General features: G+C 47.4%; 1 protein-coding gene across 1 annotated transcript in view; it reads left to right on the top strand.

The window, feature by feature from the left end:
• Positions 1-21,252, top strand: part of SLC12A8 (solute carrier family 12 member 8) — a 132,794-nt gene that overhangs the window by 82,158 nt on the left and 29,384 nt on the right. Inside the window, 5 exon segments of the mRNA XM_024754763.1 lie at positions 4,768-4,798; positions 11,248-11,335; positions 12,198-12,229; positions 12,955-13,042; positions 21,102-21,248. Coding sequence (XP_024610531.1) covers positions 4,768-4,798; positions 11,248-11,335; positions 12,198-12,229; positions 12,955-13,042; positions 21,102-21,248 — 386 coding nt within the window.

Below are 21,252 nucleotides of genomic sequence, written 5' to 3'. Positions count from 1 at the left end.
ACTGAACCCTACATTTTTATTTGTGCTGGGCCCTGCAAACTGTGTAGCAAATTGGTTTTGTCCCCGCATGCTCTCCCCAGGCTTTCTGCAGCTTTTTTTCTGCTTCCTCAATCCTCGGAAATCTCCTAAGGGCTCAGGCCTTTGAGAAACAGAACCCAAAACAGTGTGCAGGCAAATTCTACTTCTCCCCTGCTGCATATTTCCTCCAAGGCAATAAAATAAAGGTCAGGTTCCTTTTGAATGGACAGAAAAGGAAAGGGGAAAATAAAAAAGAGGAAGAATTTTAAAAGTTAACATCTGAATCTTCATCCCCCTCCTGCCTCCCACCTGAGTGTTTGTTTCCTTAGGCCTGGCAGTGAGTCCTGATGCCAAGTCAAAAGCCCATGCTTGCAGGCGCCAGGTTAGCAGTTCCACCTGAGGCAGGACTGTGGACCTCCAGGAGGCTGCCTCAGGCATGTGACTCTGCCGGGCCCGCTCCGTGCTGCTCCCTTGGCTTCCCTCCTTTGCCTCTCCAGCCCCTGCATCTTGTCAGAGAGGGAATGCCTGGTGTGAGAGAGGGGCAGGGGTGGCTAGCCTCCCCTCTGGTACTTCTCCCTCCGTTAAGGAATTAGCAGTGGCTCGAGGTTGGAAGATGCCACCCAGGGGCCCAGAATTTGAGCTGGACTAACATTTGAGATCAGCTAGTCCAGCGACTCGCTACTTTTCGTCTTTGAATCCATATTCATTTTTGATAATCACTAAAAACCTCACTACCCTGGAAATTCTGACGTGCCCCGCTGGATGAGAGAGGGGTATCTTGGTCCTTTCTCCGAGAAGGATTGCTACCTAAGGATATTAGCCAAGCTTCTTTATTTTCTGTGGTTTAAATTACGAAAATATTGTTTTGTAATATTCCAAATATAACATTATAATATTGAACAAACTGTCTACACAGGTCTCTTTAACCCCACCCCTCTTAGGGCATGTGCTTTACTGTCCCTCCCATCCCCCCCTGGCCCAGCCAGGTTGAGAATCACTGATCTGATCCTTTGTTTGACCAACTGGGAAAGGAGGAGCACAGAGGAGTTTATGAAGGATTGAGGAAGGTCACCCAGCTTTAGTGACCGGAGTTGGGCCACCATCGCTCTGTGGAGGGTTGCCTTTCCTGGCTCGCTCTCTTTTGCAGGGGCCCCAGTGTAAACACAGTAGGCAGGACCGGCAATTTGTATCACTTGGCTTTCCCCTGGCAGATGTTCCATTAAGCTATGAAAAGCATGGATGATTGGCAGTTTCCATGGTGATGGATTTGCCAAGGCTCAGCTCTGGGTGAGTCATGGCTGGGGCGCCCTCCAACGCCATCCTTTTCTGGAACAAGAGAACCTCTAGGCTGTAGAGAGGGGAGAGGAGTTTGGAAGAACAAACACTTTCCGGTTCCCCCACCCTGCATCCTCATCTCTGGCCAGCAGCATGTTGTTTAGGTTACTTTAGAGATTTTATCCCAAGGGCAGGAGACATCCTAGGAAGAGCAGCTGAAGCCTAGGTTTCGGTGGCTCCTCTGGATGTGTGACGCGAGGTCTCCTGTCCGTCCTCCTCACTGCACTCCACCACACCCTGTGGTGATGGCTGCAGGGTGGGGCTGGGGCCTTGGAGTAGACTCTGCCTGTGCTTTGTTTCTCACAGCACTCTCCTTCTCCGAGCTACACCACCAAACATCTCTCCCTACAGGGTTTTCACAGACACACATAGGCAGCCACTCTGGGGATCCAGGACCACAATACATGGAGGAACTAGGAAATGGAAATTCACTGGGGATAATACCATTGTGTGCAGTCATGTAACCCCTGTTCCCAAATTTCAGGCTCTTACTGGAAGGGATAAGGGCCTCTTGTGGTTGACCACACCCAGCATAAAAATGTAGCAGGGAAACCAGCAGCCTTTGCCAGAACATCCAGGTTACCTCCGTGGTCAAGAGCCCTGCTGTTTCTGTGACGTCCTTTGACCTCCCTTGGCCTGATTCTACACCCCCCGCCCCACCACCACACACACACCCCGAGAAGCTCTGGAGTCTGCTGTGCTGGCCCCCTGGGTTGGCAGGCTCTCTCCGGGACCCTTAGCTCTGGGCATCAGTGCTGGGCCTGCCTCCAGCCTACATCCCCCCTCCCGGGGTATCCCCAGGTCTCTTCCTAAGTTATGTGTCTGTGGGTGAGAGAACAGGGACCTGCTCAGCCACAACCGGGTCCTGTTTTAAGGAAGAGAGCCCCAAGTAAGGACACCCTGAAGATGGGGCTCACCCTGCTGCATTCTGATGGACTTGTGAGCAGGAACAGGAGAAAAAGAAGCTTTATAATGATTATACGTGTTTATTTTTGTAGTTTCATTTATAGAATTAATGTATAATTTTATCAGAATTATTACAATATCTATAATAATTATTATCATTACAATAGCCTACACTATCAGGCACTGTGCTGAGCACTTGACAGTCTTTTATTTAAACCTCACCATGGCTCCACTGCTTCTATCAGATGCAGATTTACCATGAAGCTAATGAAGCCCGGGCTTCAGGGTCCCTCGCTTGTGTGACCTCCTTCTAAAGCCCCACTCCTAATTTCATATTCATAATTTTGTATTTTTTTTTTAAGTTTTAGGCCCCACAGACCCTGTATCCTTCCATAGGTTCTATTATTAATCCATTTTACAGATGAGGAAACAAAGACACAGAGAGGTGATTTCCCAAGGTCACCTGACAGAAGTGGTGAGCCCCATTGCTTCCCGTGTGCTTTGGAGAGGATGCTGGAAGCGAGGACACATGTTTGTCTGGCGCTGCCCCTGACCCAGAAGCCAACAAATCTTGCTGGAGTCCCAGCGTTTGAAAGTCCCGTTATTCGACACTGTCTCAGCAGCATCTCTAAGGCATCGAGAGGGTGGGGTGCTGACAAGTGCTGTCTCCAAGAATAGAGCAAAGAGGGAATGAAAGATTCCCACCAGAACAGCTAAATCAACAAACCAGTCAGGTATGGAGAAGGAGTGGGGTTTTGGAAATCAGGTGGAAGGTAAGGAGAGGCAGCCAGAGTCCTTCGGAACCCAAGGGAGTTGTGAGTGAGGGACAGAGCCCATCTGCCCCCAGTGGACATTTATTTAGCACCTTCCAGGTGACAGGCACCGTGCTAGGCACCTTATAAATGTTCTTTCCAACTTTACGACAGTACTGCGAGGTAAATAATCTTATCCCCATTTGCAGGTGAGGAGACCAAGGCGCAGAGCCACGCTGCCTCCAAATAACAACAGAAGGTGGCAGATAAGGTTAAGTCACTTTAGTGCGTGGATATTCTACCTTAGTGAAAAAGAAAAAGAAATTTATGAACTTAAAAAAGAAAAAAAAATAGGCAGCCGAGAAACAAGCTCTAAATGGAAAGAGAAAATCGAAGTTTTCTAAGGTCACAGATTTGGATCAAGAAGCTCCCAGGAGGAAGCTTGGAAGTTCCTTAAGAAAGAGTAAGTGGTCCTTTAATGACCAACTAACAGAAACCAGAAAAGCCTAGAGAAAACGTTTAGACTTTTTTTTTCCTTAAGAATTCTAATTTTCAGGATCAAAAAAGAAACTAGGGTGGGAGTGGGATTGTGATAATAGGCAACAGGTGAAGACTTTGATCTCTGTGCGCCATGGTTGATGAAGGGGGTGGTGAGAAAAAGATGACCGCTATTTCGCAGATGCTGGTAAGTGGTTAATTGACATTTATACTGGTTATTTTAATCAAGAGCTGATTTTAGAGATGTCTAAGGGGTCAGTTCCTCTCCTGGCCATCCATGTCTGTTGTCACAGACATCTGAGCCAGGGCACCAAGCCCCAGTTCACCTGGTGCCACCTACCCAAACCATAAGCACCATGGCAATGCTCAGGAAGGTCTGGATGGCGCTGGAGGTTTAGCTTCCTCAACCCGAGCTGGTAAAGCGATGGGCAATACCATCACCCTCACATGTTAAAGCTGAGACAGTGAAGATGTGCCAAAAGGCCTTAGGACTAGGGTGGAAGAGCAAGTCAGAAGGCTTTACCCATATGAAGGAAGCTGTTTCCTAAGTCACATGGTAACAAGGTGCAGCCCATATCATCATCCTGATACAGGGCGAGGACTTGTTTGGGGTAAAGCAATTAACTGCTTCCTGGAACTGGCTGTTCAAGACAAACGAGGAGGGGAAATGCCCTGGACCAGGACAGACTAGTGATTCAGAACTGGTGACAGAAGTTCCTGTGAGTAAACTGATGCTGATTTTAATTAAGTTCAGCACTCTTGTGTGTGTGGGGGGGTCACCCCAAATTAATCATGCAGTTACACTGTTTTAAAAAGAAAAATCCAAAAAAAGCAGGGATGTTAGAAAGAAATGGAGAGACTGTATGATGTGGAGGAAATAACACTGACTTGAGATCAGGAAACCTGAAGATGAGTTCTGCTGGTTCTGCAAGCAACCAGCTTGAAAACATGTGCAAAATCGCCTCCCCTCTTTGGGACTCGGTTTCCTCATCTGTAAAATAAAAGGCTGGAGTCAGTGATCTCTAGGACACCTTCCAGCTTTAAGAATCATTGATTCTCAATAGCCACTTTAAAGAATTTTAGGAAGCCTGCCAAGAAGAGTGTAAAGATCAAATAGGAATTCCAAAATGGACACGTGGTGTTTTCCAAACTGTGCTCCATGGAACACTAACAGTGAATAAAGTGTTTCATTTTTTTAAAAAGTGTTCAATGTCAAATAAGTTTTGGGAAATACTGTGTGCTACATTTCTCTTTTTAGAGATGGACAATGAAAACCAGCATGTTATATGGTAAGTCCAGCAGCAAGAATCTCTCTAATCTTGTTTAATCAATGTTTTCCCAACGTTCCCCCCACCCACCCACCATGGAACCTTTTTGTTTTAGTGCCATATTTGTAAATATCTCTGGGAAATAATATCTGTTCTACTGCACGCCCCCACCCTAAATCTAGCTCTAACATTAATAATAGTATTTTGAAATCGCACCAGAAGCAGAAAGGAAGCAAACTAGGGAATCTCTATTATAGTTGACAAGCGTGGGTGAAAAAATATGAAATCAAAATAATTTTTCTAAATCTAACTGGCAAACAAGACATTTATAGTCCACTAGAACTAGAGATCATCTGCTCAAGAGTCGTGTAGCCGTGCAAGGGCAAAATTCTGGGAGCCACAGTGTGCAAATAATCTAACAGGTGTGCCCGGAACACCCACGGGAGTCACCCTGAGGCTTCCTGTCTGGAGTGTAAGGTGCCGCCATTTCCTTGTCTCTGGGGTTTTTTGTGTATAGTACTGACTCCTTATTTTCGGGCTTCTCTGTTTTGTCTCAGAAGCCCACTTCCTGGTTGTCTGTGTCTGACCCATTTCTGAGGGTGGCCTGTGTCAGTGTCAGCTGTTTCTGCTCCCACTGACCAGGATCCCCATGTACCCCACAGCAGGCCAGCTAGTGGGACCTCTAATCAGGGGCCAGGTCATTGACTGTGGAAGGGATTGTGGTGGGGAGAAGAAAAGGGCGTTTGTATGTTATGCATACAGAACCTGTTTGGAAGCAGGAAGCCATTAGGATTAATCAGTCACTTTCCTAGACAGAAGCATCTATAGGAATGGAGTTCTCGTGGGTCCTCATTTCTTAACTTTTGTAAATGCTGTGAAGGAAGGAGTACAGAATGACACGACAAACTATAGGAGGTACTAAAATGGCAAAGAGTAAATAGCAGTGTGTAATCTCAAAAAGCTGAAAGAATAAAATTGCATAAAATTGCCTGGGGCTTGGGGGGCAGAATGAGGTCACTGCAGATGGTGGAAGCAATGTGGCCAGGCAGGTGAAACACCAGTAAACCTGGGGACAGGTGAGAACCTTGGAAAACGGTCAGAATTTGGGAGGTCCAGAAAGGGATGGTGTTAATGATTGAAGTTAGTGGGGCCTGGGAATCAGGTAAACATGGAGATCCGGCCGGGGTTGGTCTTGGTACCAGATTGTCTGGTAGCAAGCAGCGGGGCGCTAGCCCTCAAGCAGAGCCTCGGTGACGGGACGTGGTCCCAGGAGCGCTGGTCAGAGGAAGGCAGGTCCTGGGCATTCCTCTTCTGATCCAAATAAGACTTGCACGTGATAAAAAAAAAAACAGTGCAGAGGTGCCTGTAACATAAAGCAGTAGTCTCTCATCCCCCTACTGCCACCACTCAAAGAGCCCCTCCATGGGGGCAACCATTTTTAATACTTTGGGAGCTAACTACATTACCAAGCGATATGCCTATACCTGTAACCTGATTGATTAATCAAAGTCCAGATGTAATTTATTGACTCCACGCTAAGAAATAGAGAAGGTTTAGCTCACTTACATGTTCCTCCATCCACTTCCCAATTTTTGATAGTTATATTTTAATATTTAGTTCTTTTTTGATTGCCTTTATAACTTTAAATAATACTCTTAAATCTCTGTTATCAATTCTAGGCTACATCCCTTCACACCTTATTGTTGGTATGGGAAATTAATATTCTGTGTTGTGTTTTAGGATTAATGTGTTAGGGTCATATTTATTTTATGTGTAAAATATTTTTACAAGGAATGCTTTAGTAATCTTAAGGGAATCCCTAATTTTAAGGGAATCTGAATAATCCTTTTATATTTGTGTTTTAGAGCAATATTAGGGAAGCTATAAGTAGATTATTAGCAGGTGAATGGGCAAAATCTCATGAAAGCTGTAGTTTACAACTTGAAGTGAACACAGTTTCACTCAAACACACACTCTACTAAAAATTTTTTTTTGTCTTAAGATTGCAAGTCAAAAGGCTTTGGAACTTCAAAGTCAAGCTTCAGTATTCTTGGAAATTTCTTGCTCATTTTAGCAAACACTCAGAAACTCCCCTTTATGATGGCAAGATACAGAATAAGTTACAGCATTAACTTAAAATTTATTGCAACTGGTATATAAATATTTGCTAGCTGTTTCCTTATTGACCTAACAAATTTAATGGCTAACTCACCTTTCAGGTTTTCTTATTAAACGAATCGAAGCTTCTAACATTCAAGCCAGTCCTGAGTGAAGGTCATGGGACTTTTGTTTCCCACACTACTACAACAAAAATATAAGTGCCTTTTCTCTTCCCTCTACTTCTCTTCCCTCTTTTCATTTCCAAATAGCCATTAGCTATAGCTTTACTTTCATTTCATCAAGGTAGGTAATATTTGTATTCTACTTTGTAGCTATAGTTAAGTCCTCTGTGCTACGTCTATAGGTCAATCTTAGAAGTTAAAAAGCAATAAACGTATATACTACTATGACTATGTAGCTGATCACTGAAGACCAAAGTGGTGGGCTAGAATCCATTTCCTTTACTGCTATTCTGATGTGGTCCTTGTGTCATTTAGGGGAGAATGTTCCGAGTATCACGGCCAAATGGGTTAATTTAAAAAAATTTTATTAGTTGTTTAAAATCATGTCATATTTTAGTTTGCTTCAGGTTTAAGTGTTGACTTTCTTGTTCACTTTTCCTAGAGTTTCAATGAGCTTTTTTTTCTTGTTGCCAAAATATGCAGTCAGCGTATTCTTAAAATAATTCATACTCTGTCCATTGTGTTGAATCCAGCTCCCATCCAGAGGCATCCCTACTGGGGCCTCCATTCTTCTGCCTCAATCCCTACTGGTTTCTCTGCTGTACAACGGTTGTTCTGGGACTTATAAATTCCTGAGTTATTATCACTGCTTTCTGAATCATGTGTTTTTCTCCTTCACAGTTTATATCCTCATTTTGCTGGAGTACTTGCTTTAGTATCTTCCTCAGAAACCATATGTGGGGACTTCCCTGGTGGCGCAGTGGTTAAGAATCCACCTGCCAATGCAGGGGACACGTGTTCGATCCCTGGACCAGGAAGATCCCATGTGCCACGGAGCAACTAAGCCCGTGCGCCACAACTACTGAGCCTGTGCTCTAGAGCCCATGCTCGGCAACAAGAGAAGCCACCTCAACGAGAAGCTCACGCACCACAGCGAAGAGTAGGCCACGCTTGCTGCAACTAGAAAAAGCCCGTGCACAGCAACGAAGACCCAACGAAGCCAAAAATTGATTAATTAATTTAAAAAAGAAAGAAACCACATGTGGGAGGTAAATTTTCTAAGTCCTTGTTAGCTTAACTTTACTTTTTTCTTTTGCGGTACGCGGACCTCTCACTGCTGTGGCCTCTCTGGTTGCGGAGCACAGGCTCCGGACATGCAGGCTCAGCGGCCATGGCTCACAGGCCTAGCCGCTCCGCGGCACGTGGGATCTTCCCAGCCTGGGGCACGAACCCGTGTCTCCTGCATTGGCAGGCGGACTCTCAACCACTGCGCCACCAGGGAAGCCGGCTTAATTTTACTTTCACTTAACTGGTAATCTGGCTGAGCCCTTGTTAGCTTAACTTTACTTTCACTTAACTGGTAATCTGGCTGAAACTCTAGTTTCAAAATAGCTTTTCCTCAGAATTTAAATATCAGTGCTCCATTGTTTTGTAGAATTCATGGCTGCTGATGAGAAGTTTGATGCCAGTCTAATTTTTGTTCCTTTGTAAGTGTTCAGTTTTTAATCTTTGGAAATAGGATTTCTCCTGAAATTGCACAATGATGCATTTAGGTGTGGACATTTTTGTTGTTGTTTACTTTATGGGATATTTCAACATAGAGACTTTTGTCTGCCTCAATTTGAAGACATTTATTTCTATTGCTACCTGGTTATTTTCTTTTATTTTCTCTGTTCTCTCTTTCTGGACCTCCTGTTAGTTGGATGTTGTAACTCCAAGATTTCTCCTCTATTTCTCCTATTTTTTGCTCAAAATTTCTACCCCTTTATTTTTCTGTTCTAAATTCTGGGGTATTAACTTAACTTTATCTTCTAGATCTTCCACTGCATTTTTTGTTTTAGTGATCATGTTTTTAATTTCCAAAACTTTTTTCTTGTTCTTAGATTATTTTTTTGTTTTTCATAGCATCTCACTTTATAGGTAGAATATTCTTCTTGGATGTGTCTGGGGCCACTTATTAGTGTTTTCTTCAAAATTCTCTTCTGTGTCCTGATTTATATGTTTCTTCCAGCCCAGGTTGTTCTGTTTTTATCATGCATGTATTTGTGTATTTGTTGCTGGGTTTTGTTACACACTTGGCGATCTTTGGTTGCTGGTGTGGATCCCCTGCTATAGTGTATGTGGGTCTGTCTCCCTGATGGGGTTCCTCCTTCATGGGAGAGCTGACTGCAGCACATTTGTGGGTGTGGCTGGCTCTTGAGGAGGGCCTCATTTGGGGTGTGAACATCCACACTAGCGGCCCTGGTTTTCCTTGGGCAGTTTATTTAGATCTTCTAGAGAAACATTCCAAGGCTTTCTTTTCCTTCCCTTTTATTCTGTATCATTTTCTATGTTCCAGACATTTGTAGAAACTTTTCATCTACTTAAGGCTCCCCCTCCTAATCCTCTTTGCTTAGAGGCATGTATCCATTTTCCCCCTTAACTACTCTTTTAATAGGATCTTGGGAGGGAGGGGAATGAGAAGAAAGAAAACGTGCCTAACATGCTATTTTAAACAAAAAGACCTTTAAGAATTACTTTTCCCTTATTTCAAAATGATCACTATAGAAAATTAAGAAAGTAGAGATAGACAATAAAATAGAAAATGATCTGTTTTTCCATCACCCAGCAATAACATTGTTAAGATTTTGAAACATGTTCTAGTTCCTTTTTCATTTTTCTACACATCTATTTATCTGTTTTTTTTTCTTTTACAACAATAGCATCATACCATATGTCCTGCTTTAGAATGTGCCTCTGAAATTGAAACGATAGCTTTGAAATCTCTTTTCATGTCACAGCGTATCCCTGACGATAATGGTGACCTGGTATTTATTGAAAGATGTATCATCACATATTTAGCCAATCCTCTATTTTTAGACATTAGGTTGTTTATAATTTTCACTATTATAAACAAGCATTTATAAACATTTTTGGATAAATCTTTACTCATATCCTTGACTGTTTACTTAGGATACAACCCTAGTAGTGGAATTGCTGGGTCAAAGTTTATGCAGGTCCCCGCCTTGGTCCAACATTCACAGTACTCTTTGAAATAGCTCCGCTTTAACTTTCTGGGCCCAAACTTTCACTTCACTCCACTGCACTTGAGTTCCCTCAAGCATTATAGCAAGGGCGTTAAGAGTACAATTTTTGGAATCGCACAGACCAGGGTTGAATCTTAGCTTTGCCACTTACTAAATGTGTGTAGGCTATTTTAATTAACCTCTTTGAGCACTAGTTTCCTTTTCTATAAAATTGGGGAAATAATTCTACTTTTCTGATGTGGTTGTTGTGAGGATTAAACGAGATAAAAAATGCATGAAGAGTGCTTAACACAGGCTCTGTCAGGTTCAAAGGGTTCATAAATCTGTAATGACGGGGTTAGACCCATTCCTCTCCCTAAGCCCTTGCAAATCTTCCTTCAAGTCCACGTTCAAGATGCACCCACTCCTGTGGGCTGGTAGAGCACATATGGGCTGGACCCACATGTGATGTTCAGAGCACATTGTCTTGTTGGTTTCCTGTGTGTGTGTGTTTGGACTGAAGTGATGTCCTCACCGTCCCGCACTGTGCTGTTCCTCATTGTGACTGACTAACTGCTTTTCATGCGTGTTCATGGGGAATAGAGTCCATGATGAAAAGGAGCTTGCCGCTCAGTGTTGGTAGCATCGGGATGGTTCTTCGGAGTTTGTTTAGAGCCCTTTGGCGGCTCAGGAGCTTTGAACATGGTAGCTGGCTCTGAATATCGGTTGAGAGCTGCCCCTGGCACCCCTGAACGCCAGTGTAGTCTGTGGGCAGCAGAGGAAAGGGACTCTGCTGAGCAGGCAGTGGTGGGCACTTTGCTAAGGCGGAGCCTCTCCTGGATGTTGTCCATCTGGAAAGCAGAGCTCAGAGCTCAGCATGTGGCCTTGGGACCTTTGTGTGGCCTGCCAGACGTCTCCCTGGCCCTCATTACTTTGCACTGGGCCATAAGATGCTTTTGAAGCCAATAGGGCTTTCCTCCCGAACTCACCCAACCCACAAAGGTCCCTTTCATGCCTCGAGGATGCCTCCCCAGTTGCCAGGGGAGATTGAGAAGTACAGTTTGCAGAGCTGCATATGGGAGGGCTTTGCCCTGGGATCCCTTCCAGGAGAGGGCCCCGAGGAGGGGCAGATGATTCGTGGAGTATGCAGCTCTCCCTTCTCTCCCATCTGGGTGTCTTTCAGGAGTCATGGCCGGCTTCAACATGGGGGGCGACCTCAGGGAGCCTGCTGCCAGCATCCCCCTGGGCTCCCTAGCAGCTGTTGGCATCTCGTAAGTTCCCCTGGTGGCAATCAGCTGGAGAGAGGGAGAGAGAACCCCAGGCAAAAGAGGGGATTGCTCCTTTAGTTCTAAGAGTGCCCCGACTGTGACCTATCTATTCTATATTCCAATCCTCCTTTTAACACTCAGCCAGCTGGAAAATTCACGTCTGGTGGGTTCAGACGATTGCCCTTTGCTACCCGCTGCCTGGGAATGCAGCAAGGAAGAGGGTTGTTAACCAAGATGAAATCCTTTCTTTCCTTTTTCCTCAGACTCCTGTCCCTCCCCCTCCCCCACCCCCATTTTGAACTTGGGCATTTTGTAACCGTTGAGTTTCCAGGGTCATTGCAGGGACTATAAAGAGGAAGAATTTTGCCGTCAGACAGACTACGATTTACATCCCAGCCCAGCCGCTGGTTGGCTGTGTGACTTCAGGCAATTTACTTAACTTTCTGAGCTTCCTTTTTCTTCTCTGTAAAATGGAGGTAATGAGAACATGGGTGCCCCATAGATTGTGGAGGAGATGCTGCGTGTAACAGCACGTAGTAGGAGCTCAGAGGCTGACTCTCCTCTTCCCCCAGCTTGCCTCCCTGGCACTGCCCCAAGGCTGTCAGGCGTCCCTATTTTAGTTCGCACTCTGCCACCCACGCAAACAGGCTGGGTGCCTTGGGTCTGTTTCTGACCTTCTAGAATCTTCTGTTTTCTCTCTGTACACGGGAAGAAGCTCCTCTGCCTTCACTGGGTAGGCGTGAAAGGTAATGAGATCCCAGACATGACAAGGGCCCGAGAGGGTTAAAGTGCCTGTATTATTTTAACTGTGATGTTTTAAAAAATATTACTGTGTCTGTTTCACCGATGCTGTGTTTGCTTTTAGCTTGTCATGATGGCACTGTTGCTTCTAGCCAGGTACGCAGCACCTGTCTCTGTTTTGTGCTAAATAAGGTGATCTCGTCGGGAAGAAAATGAGGCTGACAGAGAGAAGGTTGGGTGTCAGGCAGGAAGGGAAAGAAAGAGCCCTGTCTCGTTTTTGGTCACAGCTGGGAGGTCCCGGGAGGAGCCTTTAGCCCATCCTCCCGCTGTCCAGATGGGGATGAGGCCGCAGGGGTCATGTGACTTGATCGAGGTCACAGGGCATCTGAGGGCAGAGCCAGGTCCCTGCTGGCCTTTCACATTCGGCTTGGCTCTCTGTCACCTGGGGGCCAAGGAACAGCAGGCCTCCGAGGCCTGAAAGATGATCAGCTTGTTCTGCGGCAGGATAATGGGGTGCAGGGCTACCAGTCAGCCCCGGCCTGCATCCTGGCCACCTAGAGGCCTGGTGGGCCGCTGCTCACCCCCAACAATCTCTGTAATGTAAGAAAGAGGCAAAACAATGGTACGTTTATGTAGATATGTGCGTGTGTGTGTGTGTGTGTGTGTGTGTGTGTGTGTGTGTGTGTGTATGAAATAGGCTAGAGGAGAAAAAGTACTGGAAGCACCCCCCAGACAAGCTGGGGAGGCTTCATGATGGGCCTTTCTCTGTCCTCTGGGACAGGTCTCCTTGGGAACCCGTAGGCTGAGTGGGGTGGGGTGGGGTGGGATGGGGCTGGGCAACGGCAGGTGGCAGCTCTGCTCCGCTCTTGGGTTTCTTGCAGGTGGTTTCTGTACATCGTCTTTGTCCTCCTGCTGGGCGCCATCTGCACCCGAGGGGCTCTTCGCTATGACTTCCTGATAGCAGAAAAGGTGGGTGAGTCCTGCACTGCCCGACAGGCTCAGGCTGCGGGGTCATTGATCGGCTCTGAGCCGCAGTGGCTGCCTCCCCCTTGCAGCCCTGCCTGGGGATCCATGTAGTCTCGGGCTCAGGACTGAAGTACAGGGGCCAAAACCATGGGGAAGATGCAGGTCCTTCATATGGATCCCTAGACCCGGGTAACAACACCTGAAAAGGCACATGCATGCAGGTGCTAAGTAATGGGGACACAAGCATCCCTTCATGTCGAAAATCAGGGCAGAAGCAATCTGGTCCCCCGAAATCCTGAGTTCCAACAGCCCTTCATTTTTGCCAATAGCCTCCCCTTCCACCACAAGCAGGAAGTGCTACTTGCAAGAAACGGGTGGGAAGGAGGAGGCTGATGGATGGAAAAGAGGGTGGCAAGGTGGAGGCAGATGGTGGAAGCCCAGCGCCAAGGTGAAGGGTGGTGAGAGGCAGGGCTGGAGGCCCCTTGTCCCCTCGGGCTCCCCAGGGAGGTGGCCCCGGGTGGATTTGGCTACAGTATCTTTGTTTCCTGAGCCCTGCACCCTCTGCCCGCAGAAGATTAGCAAATTCCTGATGTTCCACAGCAGCCCTGGAACAGGCTGGAGGTCATGTGACAGTCAAGGACACTCACTTGGCATCTCTAGAACCCAGGAGAATAAGACTTCCACACATTCTTCTGGAAATCCCCCAAAACTCCTATCTTCCCATCAGTTCCCTGGGGGAAAAGTGGGCCCTGAGATTGCTGTCCTGTATCAGAGAGATGCGCCAGGCCAGGGAGGTTTTCTTACTCAGTTAACTCCTGAGTATCTATCACTGCTCATATGTAGGAGAAAGTACCCTTTTCTCTGGTGTGAGGCTTTGCAAAGCAGCCTTGCAGATACATGGAGGGGCACTGCTTGGGGCAACCTGGGGCCGGCAACTCTGAACTACATTTTACAGCTACGTTTGGGCTTGATTTTCACATTACCACAGGTTTCTTTTTCAGGCATGTAGACGCCGGTGTCAGGGTGGTATTTGTTTTTGGGGGATGGGGGATCTTGGCCTTACCGTGTAAGCAGGTTTTAAAAGGGGGAGCGGTTCGGGTAGTGAGAGCCCTGACACCCACCTCCCAGGGCCCAAGGTCTTAGATCCTCCCCCCCGCCACGCCTCCACCGCAGGCGAGCAAGGTTTACTCTCAGGGGAGGAATCAACATCAGTTTCCCCCACTTATACCTCCGTGCTCGCTGCCGTCTTGCGTTTCATCTCCCAGGGGCCTCTTCTCTAACTGTGGAATGAAAAGCTTGGCCGCATCAGAGGGATTAAAGGCCTCCAGGAGCAGCTGGGCCTTGGCCTGAGGGAGCTGCCGGCTGCTGTCTGCACCATGCCAGTGGCCAGCTAGCTCTGCCCCTTCACAAGCCGGTTCTTCCTCGTGGATTCCCCCACGGAGGTCCCTTCAACCACCAGAGACTCTGATCTGGATGGAGGGAGGCCAGTGATCCCTGGGCGGGGTCTCCTCTCTCCGCTCCTTCCCCGGCTTTGCAGGGAAGCTAAGAACGGGTGTGTGGGAGCCTGGGCAGCCTGTGTCCGAGGAAGGCCACAACAGCAAGCTTGTAAGAGCGTCTCCACGGACAGCGCAGGGGAGACTTCGTGGAATGGATTCCACCACTAATAATAGACTCTTGAATGGGGTCAGGGAGGGGGTGGAGTTTGTCTGAAATGCCACCTGTCCCAGGCACTAAAACAACTAGGCAGGCAAGCCCTTCTGTGGCTGGGGACACCTGCCAAACCATGCCTGGCAAATGCACGTGGGAATGTCACTACGCGCATACCAGGTGAGAGGTGGACAGTTGGATTTTGGAGAGGACAAGAGACTGTTTCCCGGAACAGGCTGTTGTAAAACCTATGAAAGAAAGAAAAGATGGAGTTCTTGATTGTCAGTAGCAAGCAGGGGCCAGCGCAGCAAGTGAGGGAACAGAGACGGAACCAACCAGGGCAGCTCCACAGCAGCAGCGCCCTGGTGCACTGCCCCCTGTGGTCCCCTACAAAGGGGACCATGTGGGATTTTCCCCCCAAAGCCATGAAACCCGGCTTTTCTCCCTTTTTGCCCTTCAGCATCCCTCCTTGGGACTGACCAGGCTGCAGTAGCAGGGACTATATTTGGGCAGTAAGTTGGGCCACAGACAACTCATGGCACCTGGAGGATGGGAGGGTACAGCACGAGAGGCTGGCAGGTACAGGTGTGGCCTCCTTACGTGGTCCCTTGACACAACCTGCCACCCCGATGTGGTTTTAATAAACTGCTCATCTCTCCCTCACATCTTAGCTGTGGCCTGGGTTCTGAGCTGGCCCACCTCTGAGCTCTCCTGGGCCCAAGGAAGCAAGGCCTCTTCCGTCTGGTCTGTGTGCCCCGAGGGCTGGGCACAGACCTCCAGCATCCACCCCTTGGCGTTCCTCCTTGTGAAGCTCCTCTGAGCACGTCCCTCTCTTTCTCGCGAGCTTTTTCTGCCAGAACACTTGTCTTCAGTGGCCGCTGGCTGCCCTGGATTCCTTTCCACTGACCTGCAGCGGGTCCGTTCATCTGTTTCTTTCTGGGTTTCCTGCAGCTTCTCTGATCTATTTCTAATTATTTGGCTTCCCAGGCCATGGTTTCTCTCAGAAGTTTCTTTTCACTTTATATCCCTACCCCAGAGGAACTTTTTCCTGGATGTTGGGTGTCAGTCTCACTAATGTTACACTTTCTAAAAAACCCCGAGTGCGTCAAGGTGGCTCTGAGGTAATCCGTGTAAAGCACAATACCTGGTGCATAGTAGGTGCTTATTACATTTTGACTCCCTACACACTCCTTGTGGGGATACCCTTACAGATAGGACACATTTTGGGGTGGGGAGATTTTTTCCTATGAATCCACATGTTTAACTGAATAGGAAAAGCCCCAAAAGTGTCAATCCCAATGTTATTGGGTTATAGAAAAAGGAGTTGTATAAAGAGCAGGTATTAGTAGGGGTAAAATTAAATAGATTGAATAATTTTTTCAGACTAAACTTGTATGCAGCCCAAGAAAAAGTGTTTATTACACATCAAAAAGACCAAGTATTTTAGGAGCCCTGGGGCTTGCTAACTAGCGAAAAAAGAACAGACTAAGTAGGAACAGTATCCTCAAAGCATGTTTGTGAAACATGGGGTATCCTACGGGGAAAACTCTCATCACTCTTGGATTAGACAGTCACGGCTTCCCGCGTTCACAAGCTACGCCTGGGAAGTCGGGGTGAGGCAGGGCTCGTGGCCGGTGGGGTGAGCCCCACCCAGCCCCACCTGCCTGTCCTCTGCCCTCCATCGTGGACACAGCTCTGCCTCTCAGGAAGTGAAGCCAACTTTGTTTCCTTCTGGAAAGTGTCTATCAAGTGAGAGAGGAAACTTGCCTGAAAGTTGCGAAGTTGGTCAACTCATGGAATGAGGACAGTATTAGAAAACTCATGTCTCCAGAAAGAGGGAACTGCTGAGACATTGCCATAGTCATACATTTGGGATCGTAAAGGCGTCAGGAGGTACACCTCAGTAATGTCAAGGGGCCACAGGAATTAAGTAAGGCAGAGTGAGTACCTTGGAAATGACTTTATATTCAGTCCTTCAAGAGAAGAGATCAGCCAGTAGGTTGGTGGGCTCTCTCAATGACTGGAGCTCCAGTGGGAGCTGGGATCAGATACCAAGAGCAAAGAGCCGAATTAACGATTTTCATCAGTAGTTACAAAAAGAGAAATTAGGGTAGTTCACACCCCAGATAATGTTTGAGAAAGACAGCTTTTTGTGATGACTCACGCCGGTGGATGACAGAAAGGCACATTTTACTTTTTCCTAAAGAACTGTTGACACACATCTGCTCAAATAGATTCTTACTTCCACCTGCACTGGCACAGATAGCGAGTTTACAGCCCCATATAAATAGAGAAAATGATTACATTCTGCGCGGCTGGGAGCAAAGCTGTGGAGTTTACTGTCGCACCTGTAAAACCTTGCCCTATGCCAGTTATCTACACGGTCCTCAGGAAATGCTCCCTCCATGGGTGGATGGATGAGAGGAAGGAAGGGGCAGGACTCAGGTGGGAGAGAGAGAGAGAATGGAGTTGTTCTAATATATCCAACCACGAGGACCAACATTTCATTTATTTTTCAGAAAATTGACTGAATAACAGTTTTATATAAAAGAGTGGCAAGTGAGCAGGCCATTCGAAACACAGTTGACAAACTGGACATAAGTCCACAATTGACACCTGGACAGTTGTCCCTTTGGCCCTCAGCCCCAGGGCTCTGCAGGGATCCTGGGGAGCATTTGTGGGGAGGCTGGCCAGGATGGAGGTCACCATATCACAATCTCATGTTACCAGAGACTTCCTCTGGTCAGTTCCATCACTGAAGGATGCCAGCCTGGGCAGTCTTCTTCCCACTCATGTCCACTGCAAATGGGCAGGCTATAAATGAAAAAGAATTATTTTTATATATTTATTTCTTTATTTTATTATTATTATTATTTTGTCTGTGTCAGGTCTTAGTTGTGGCACTCAGGCTCCAGAGCACATGGGCTTATTAGTTGCAGCACGCAGAGTCTCTGGTTGTGGCATGCAGGCTCCAGAGTGTGTGGGCTCTGCAGTTGCAGCACGTGGGCTCTCTGGTTGTGGCGTGCAGGCTTAAGTTGCCCTGCGGCATGTGGGATCTTAGTTCCCCGACCGGGGGTTGAACTGGTGTCCCCTGCATCGCAAGACCAAGTCTTAACCACTGTGGACCACCAGGAAAGTCCCTGAAAAAGTTTTTTTTTTTAATTGTTTATTTATTTTTGACAGTGTTGGGTCTTTGTTGCTACGTGCGGGCTTTCTCTAGTTGTGGTGAGCAGGGACTAATCTTTGTTGCAGTGTGCAGGCTTCTTACTGCAGTGGCTTCTCTTGTTGTGGAGCACAGTCTCTAGGTGTGCGGGCTTCAGTCGTTGTGGCACAAGGACTCAGTAGTTGTGGCTCACAGGCTCTAGAGCGCAGGCTCAGTAGTTGTGGTGCACAGGCTTAGTTGCTCCACAGCATGTGGGATCTTCCCGGGCCAGGGATCCAACCTGTGTCCCCTGCATTGTCAAGCGGATTCTTAACCACTGTACCACCAGGGAAGTCCCAAGAATTTTTTTTTTTAACTCAAGTGTATATAACCTTTTGGTTAAGAAGCAGTAAAATTTCTGCAAGGAAATACCATGCCTGCCTGTGCTGGAGAATTCTCTGAGGGGAGGATGCAGTGAAGACAGTGTACCATGCCCGTGGCTTTCACCCTCACTGCACATTAGAATCACTGGAGGCCTTTTGAGAAATCAACCATGTCTGTGTCCCATATACTAATTAAAGCAGAACTTCTGGGGTGACTCTTGTATAGCCAGAGTGGAGAACTACTGGGTCAGATTTTCCAAAAAAAGCTTTTGATAAAATTTCATCACAGAGTCCATTAAAAGAAAAAAAGTCAACAGACAGAAACAAAGGTTACAGATGAATGATTGTATCTCAGGATGGATCAGGGATTGATACTGGGACCAGTTTATCTGACAATTTTATAAGACATCCAGGGCACGAGTCACAGTGAAGCCGTGAAGCTTTATGACTTCAGCGGGCACTTGCTGAACCCTGTGTGCCAGACTCAGGTGTGGCAGGGAGGGGCCAGGATGCATGAGACTCAGGAGTTTATGGCCCGCTGGCAAGATGGGCCGTGAGCGTAATTAACTGCACCACAGGGTAGGAAATAACATGCCATGAGAGCATACAAATGAAGTGAGGGAAACGTTAGATGACGTTAACTTCTTTTGGTAGTAAAGTGGTAAGAAGGGTGTGAGTGAGATTGTTGTAAGATACCCATGACATTGAAGAAAAGAGGAGAGATTCATTGGGGATCAAGATGAGGCCATGCATTTAGGGAGAAGTCATCCACACTGAATTAAGGAAAATGTAGGCTCTATAGTGGACCTTAGTCTTGTCCATCAAACTTCTGTCCTCCCTGACCATTTGGGGGTTATCCCCCCTGTGTGAGGGCTTGAAGGGAGTGAGCCCCATTTAATATTACAGGAGTCCAAATGACCAGACTCTCACTTGCCTGTCCCTTTGTGGCCCTGGTAGGGCATGTGACTGAGGCTGGGCCCATCAGATGCTCCAAATGTGATGAATGAGGCAAAGATAAAGGTATGGTGAGGATTCATCTTTAGGGCAGCAGGTGCTGGTCGCAGCTTGGTTAGACTGCTCCTGTTCAGGAGTCTGAATGTGCCTCCAGCCTTGGGTCTCGCCTTTACCCGAGCCTGATCTTTCAGTCTCCTGACGACCGATCCTGTGACCCTTCTAGTAGCCTACAAATATATTCTTAAAAAAATATTTCCATGGACTTCTCTGATGGTCCAGGGGTAAAGAATCCGCCTTCCAACGCAGGGGACGTGGGTTCAATCCCTGGTTGGGGAACTAAGATCCCACATGCCGCAGGACAACTAAGCCCGCGTGCCACAACTACTGAGCTCACGCTCCGCAAACTACAGAGCCCACGCACCCTGGAGCCCACGTGCCACAACTAGAGAGAGAAAACCTGCATGCCACAACTAGAGAGAAGCCTGCGTGCTGCAACGACAGATCCCGTGTGCCACAACTGAGGCCGGACTCAGCCAAAAAAAATAATAAAGTTTAAAAAATTTTTGTTAAAAAAAATATTTCCGGTCAAGAATCCTGGCTGATGCAGGTTTCTGGTGATAATTTATGGGCCAGGAAAGAGGTCTAGCCAGTGTTCCATATAGCTTGATGCCACTGACCCAGTGCGTTTGCTAAAGCAAGGAAGTAAAAACTGGGGTGAGGAGAGTCTTCATGGAGAAGGGCGTAAGTAACAAAACTGAAAATGAAATCTAACCCAACTGTAATAGTTGGACAATTAAGCACTTAGAGTACACAGTTCGGGGCGTTTGCCTAAAGTAAAGTAGAAAGGAGAAGGTACCTCAAATACTCAAGAAAAGAGAGAGACTTCCCTGTGGGTGTAGATGAGGTCCAGCTCAGGAGGGAGAGAGAGATTCGTGACAGACAGTGTGGGACACAGCTGCATGGCCAGCAGCAGTGATCTGTGCAAGGTGACACCAAGCAGAACAGCTCTGCCCTCTCTTATTCTATCTGTTGTTGGTGCTTTCTGGGCCATGTGGGTCCTGGATCTCATTCTTTTGCTCAGCATTTATGTTTCTGTGTTGGCACCAAGTGGACCAGGATGAACCAGACGGGAGCCCTGCAGAAATGAAGCCAGTGGAAGCGATGGTGTGCCCCAACCTCATGCTGAGGTGCAGCGGAGCCCAGAGGAGCACCAGGCACACCTGGTGACGGGCTGGGGTTGGCCTCATGGAGGAGCGGAGATTTGTCCTGAGTCTTGAAGCACAATTGGGAGTTTAAGAGACCGACAATGAGTAGATTAGGGGTGTGGACAGAGGGTTCCAGCAGGCAGAGAAATCATGCTGATAGACTCTGTGCAGGGTGTGGGGCTGGAAGAGTCACAGACCAGGAAGAGCCAGGTGTGTCAGGGGGATGGAGAGCCATTGGTGTTTTTATGGCAGGGGCCTTATGATCAGATGTGCATTTAGGTCACACTGGCAGAGGCTTGGGGACAGAGCTTAGCCACTTAGCGTTGTTGGTGGTGGTGGTTCTCAAAGGATAGTCCCCAGACCATCTGCATCAGCATCACCTGGACACTTGTTAGAAATCCAGATGTGGGGCCCTACCCCAGACCTACTGAATCAGAAACTCTGAGGTAAGGTCCAGAAATCCGTGTTTCAACAAGCACTCCGGATGAATCTGACGCACACTTAGTTTGAGAACCTCTGTGTGTAGTCTGTACAAGAAGTGATGGTGGGTCAAACTCAAATGGTAGCAGTGCCAAGGAAGTAGGGTGGGGCTGGGGTATTGGAAATATATCCAGGATGTTGAATCTAGAGGATTTATGGTCAGATGGGGTGTGGGTGGGTGGGTGCCAGGGGAGAGAAAGGTACGTAAGCCAGGTTCTGACACTGGATAATGAAACTGCTTCCTCATATAGGTGTCCCTGGTGGGCATCGTGTTCCTTTTGGGCTTATACATCTCGTCCCTGGCCTCCTGTATGGGAGGCCTCTACGGAGCACCCCGGATCCTGCAGTGCATTGCCCAGGAGAAAGTGATTCCTGCGCTGGCCTGTCTGGGGCAAGGGGTGA

Source organism: Neophocaena asiaeorientalis, unplaced genomic scaffold (genome assembly GCF_003031525.2).
Source record: "Neophocaena asiaeorientalis asiaeorientalis breed wild unplaced genomic scaffold, Neophocaena_asiaeorientalis_V1.1 scaffold423, whole genome shotgun sequence".
In the NCBI taxonomy this organism is placed as follows: Eukaryota; Metazoa; Chordata; class Mammalia; order Artiodactyla; family Phocoenidae; genus Neophocaena; species Neophocaena asiaeorientalis.
The sequence above is the reverse complement of the archived record's forward strand: the minus strand, read 5'-3'. Positions and strand labels throughout refer to the sequence as shown.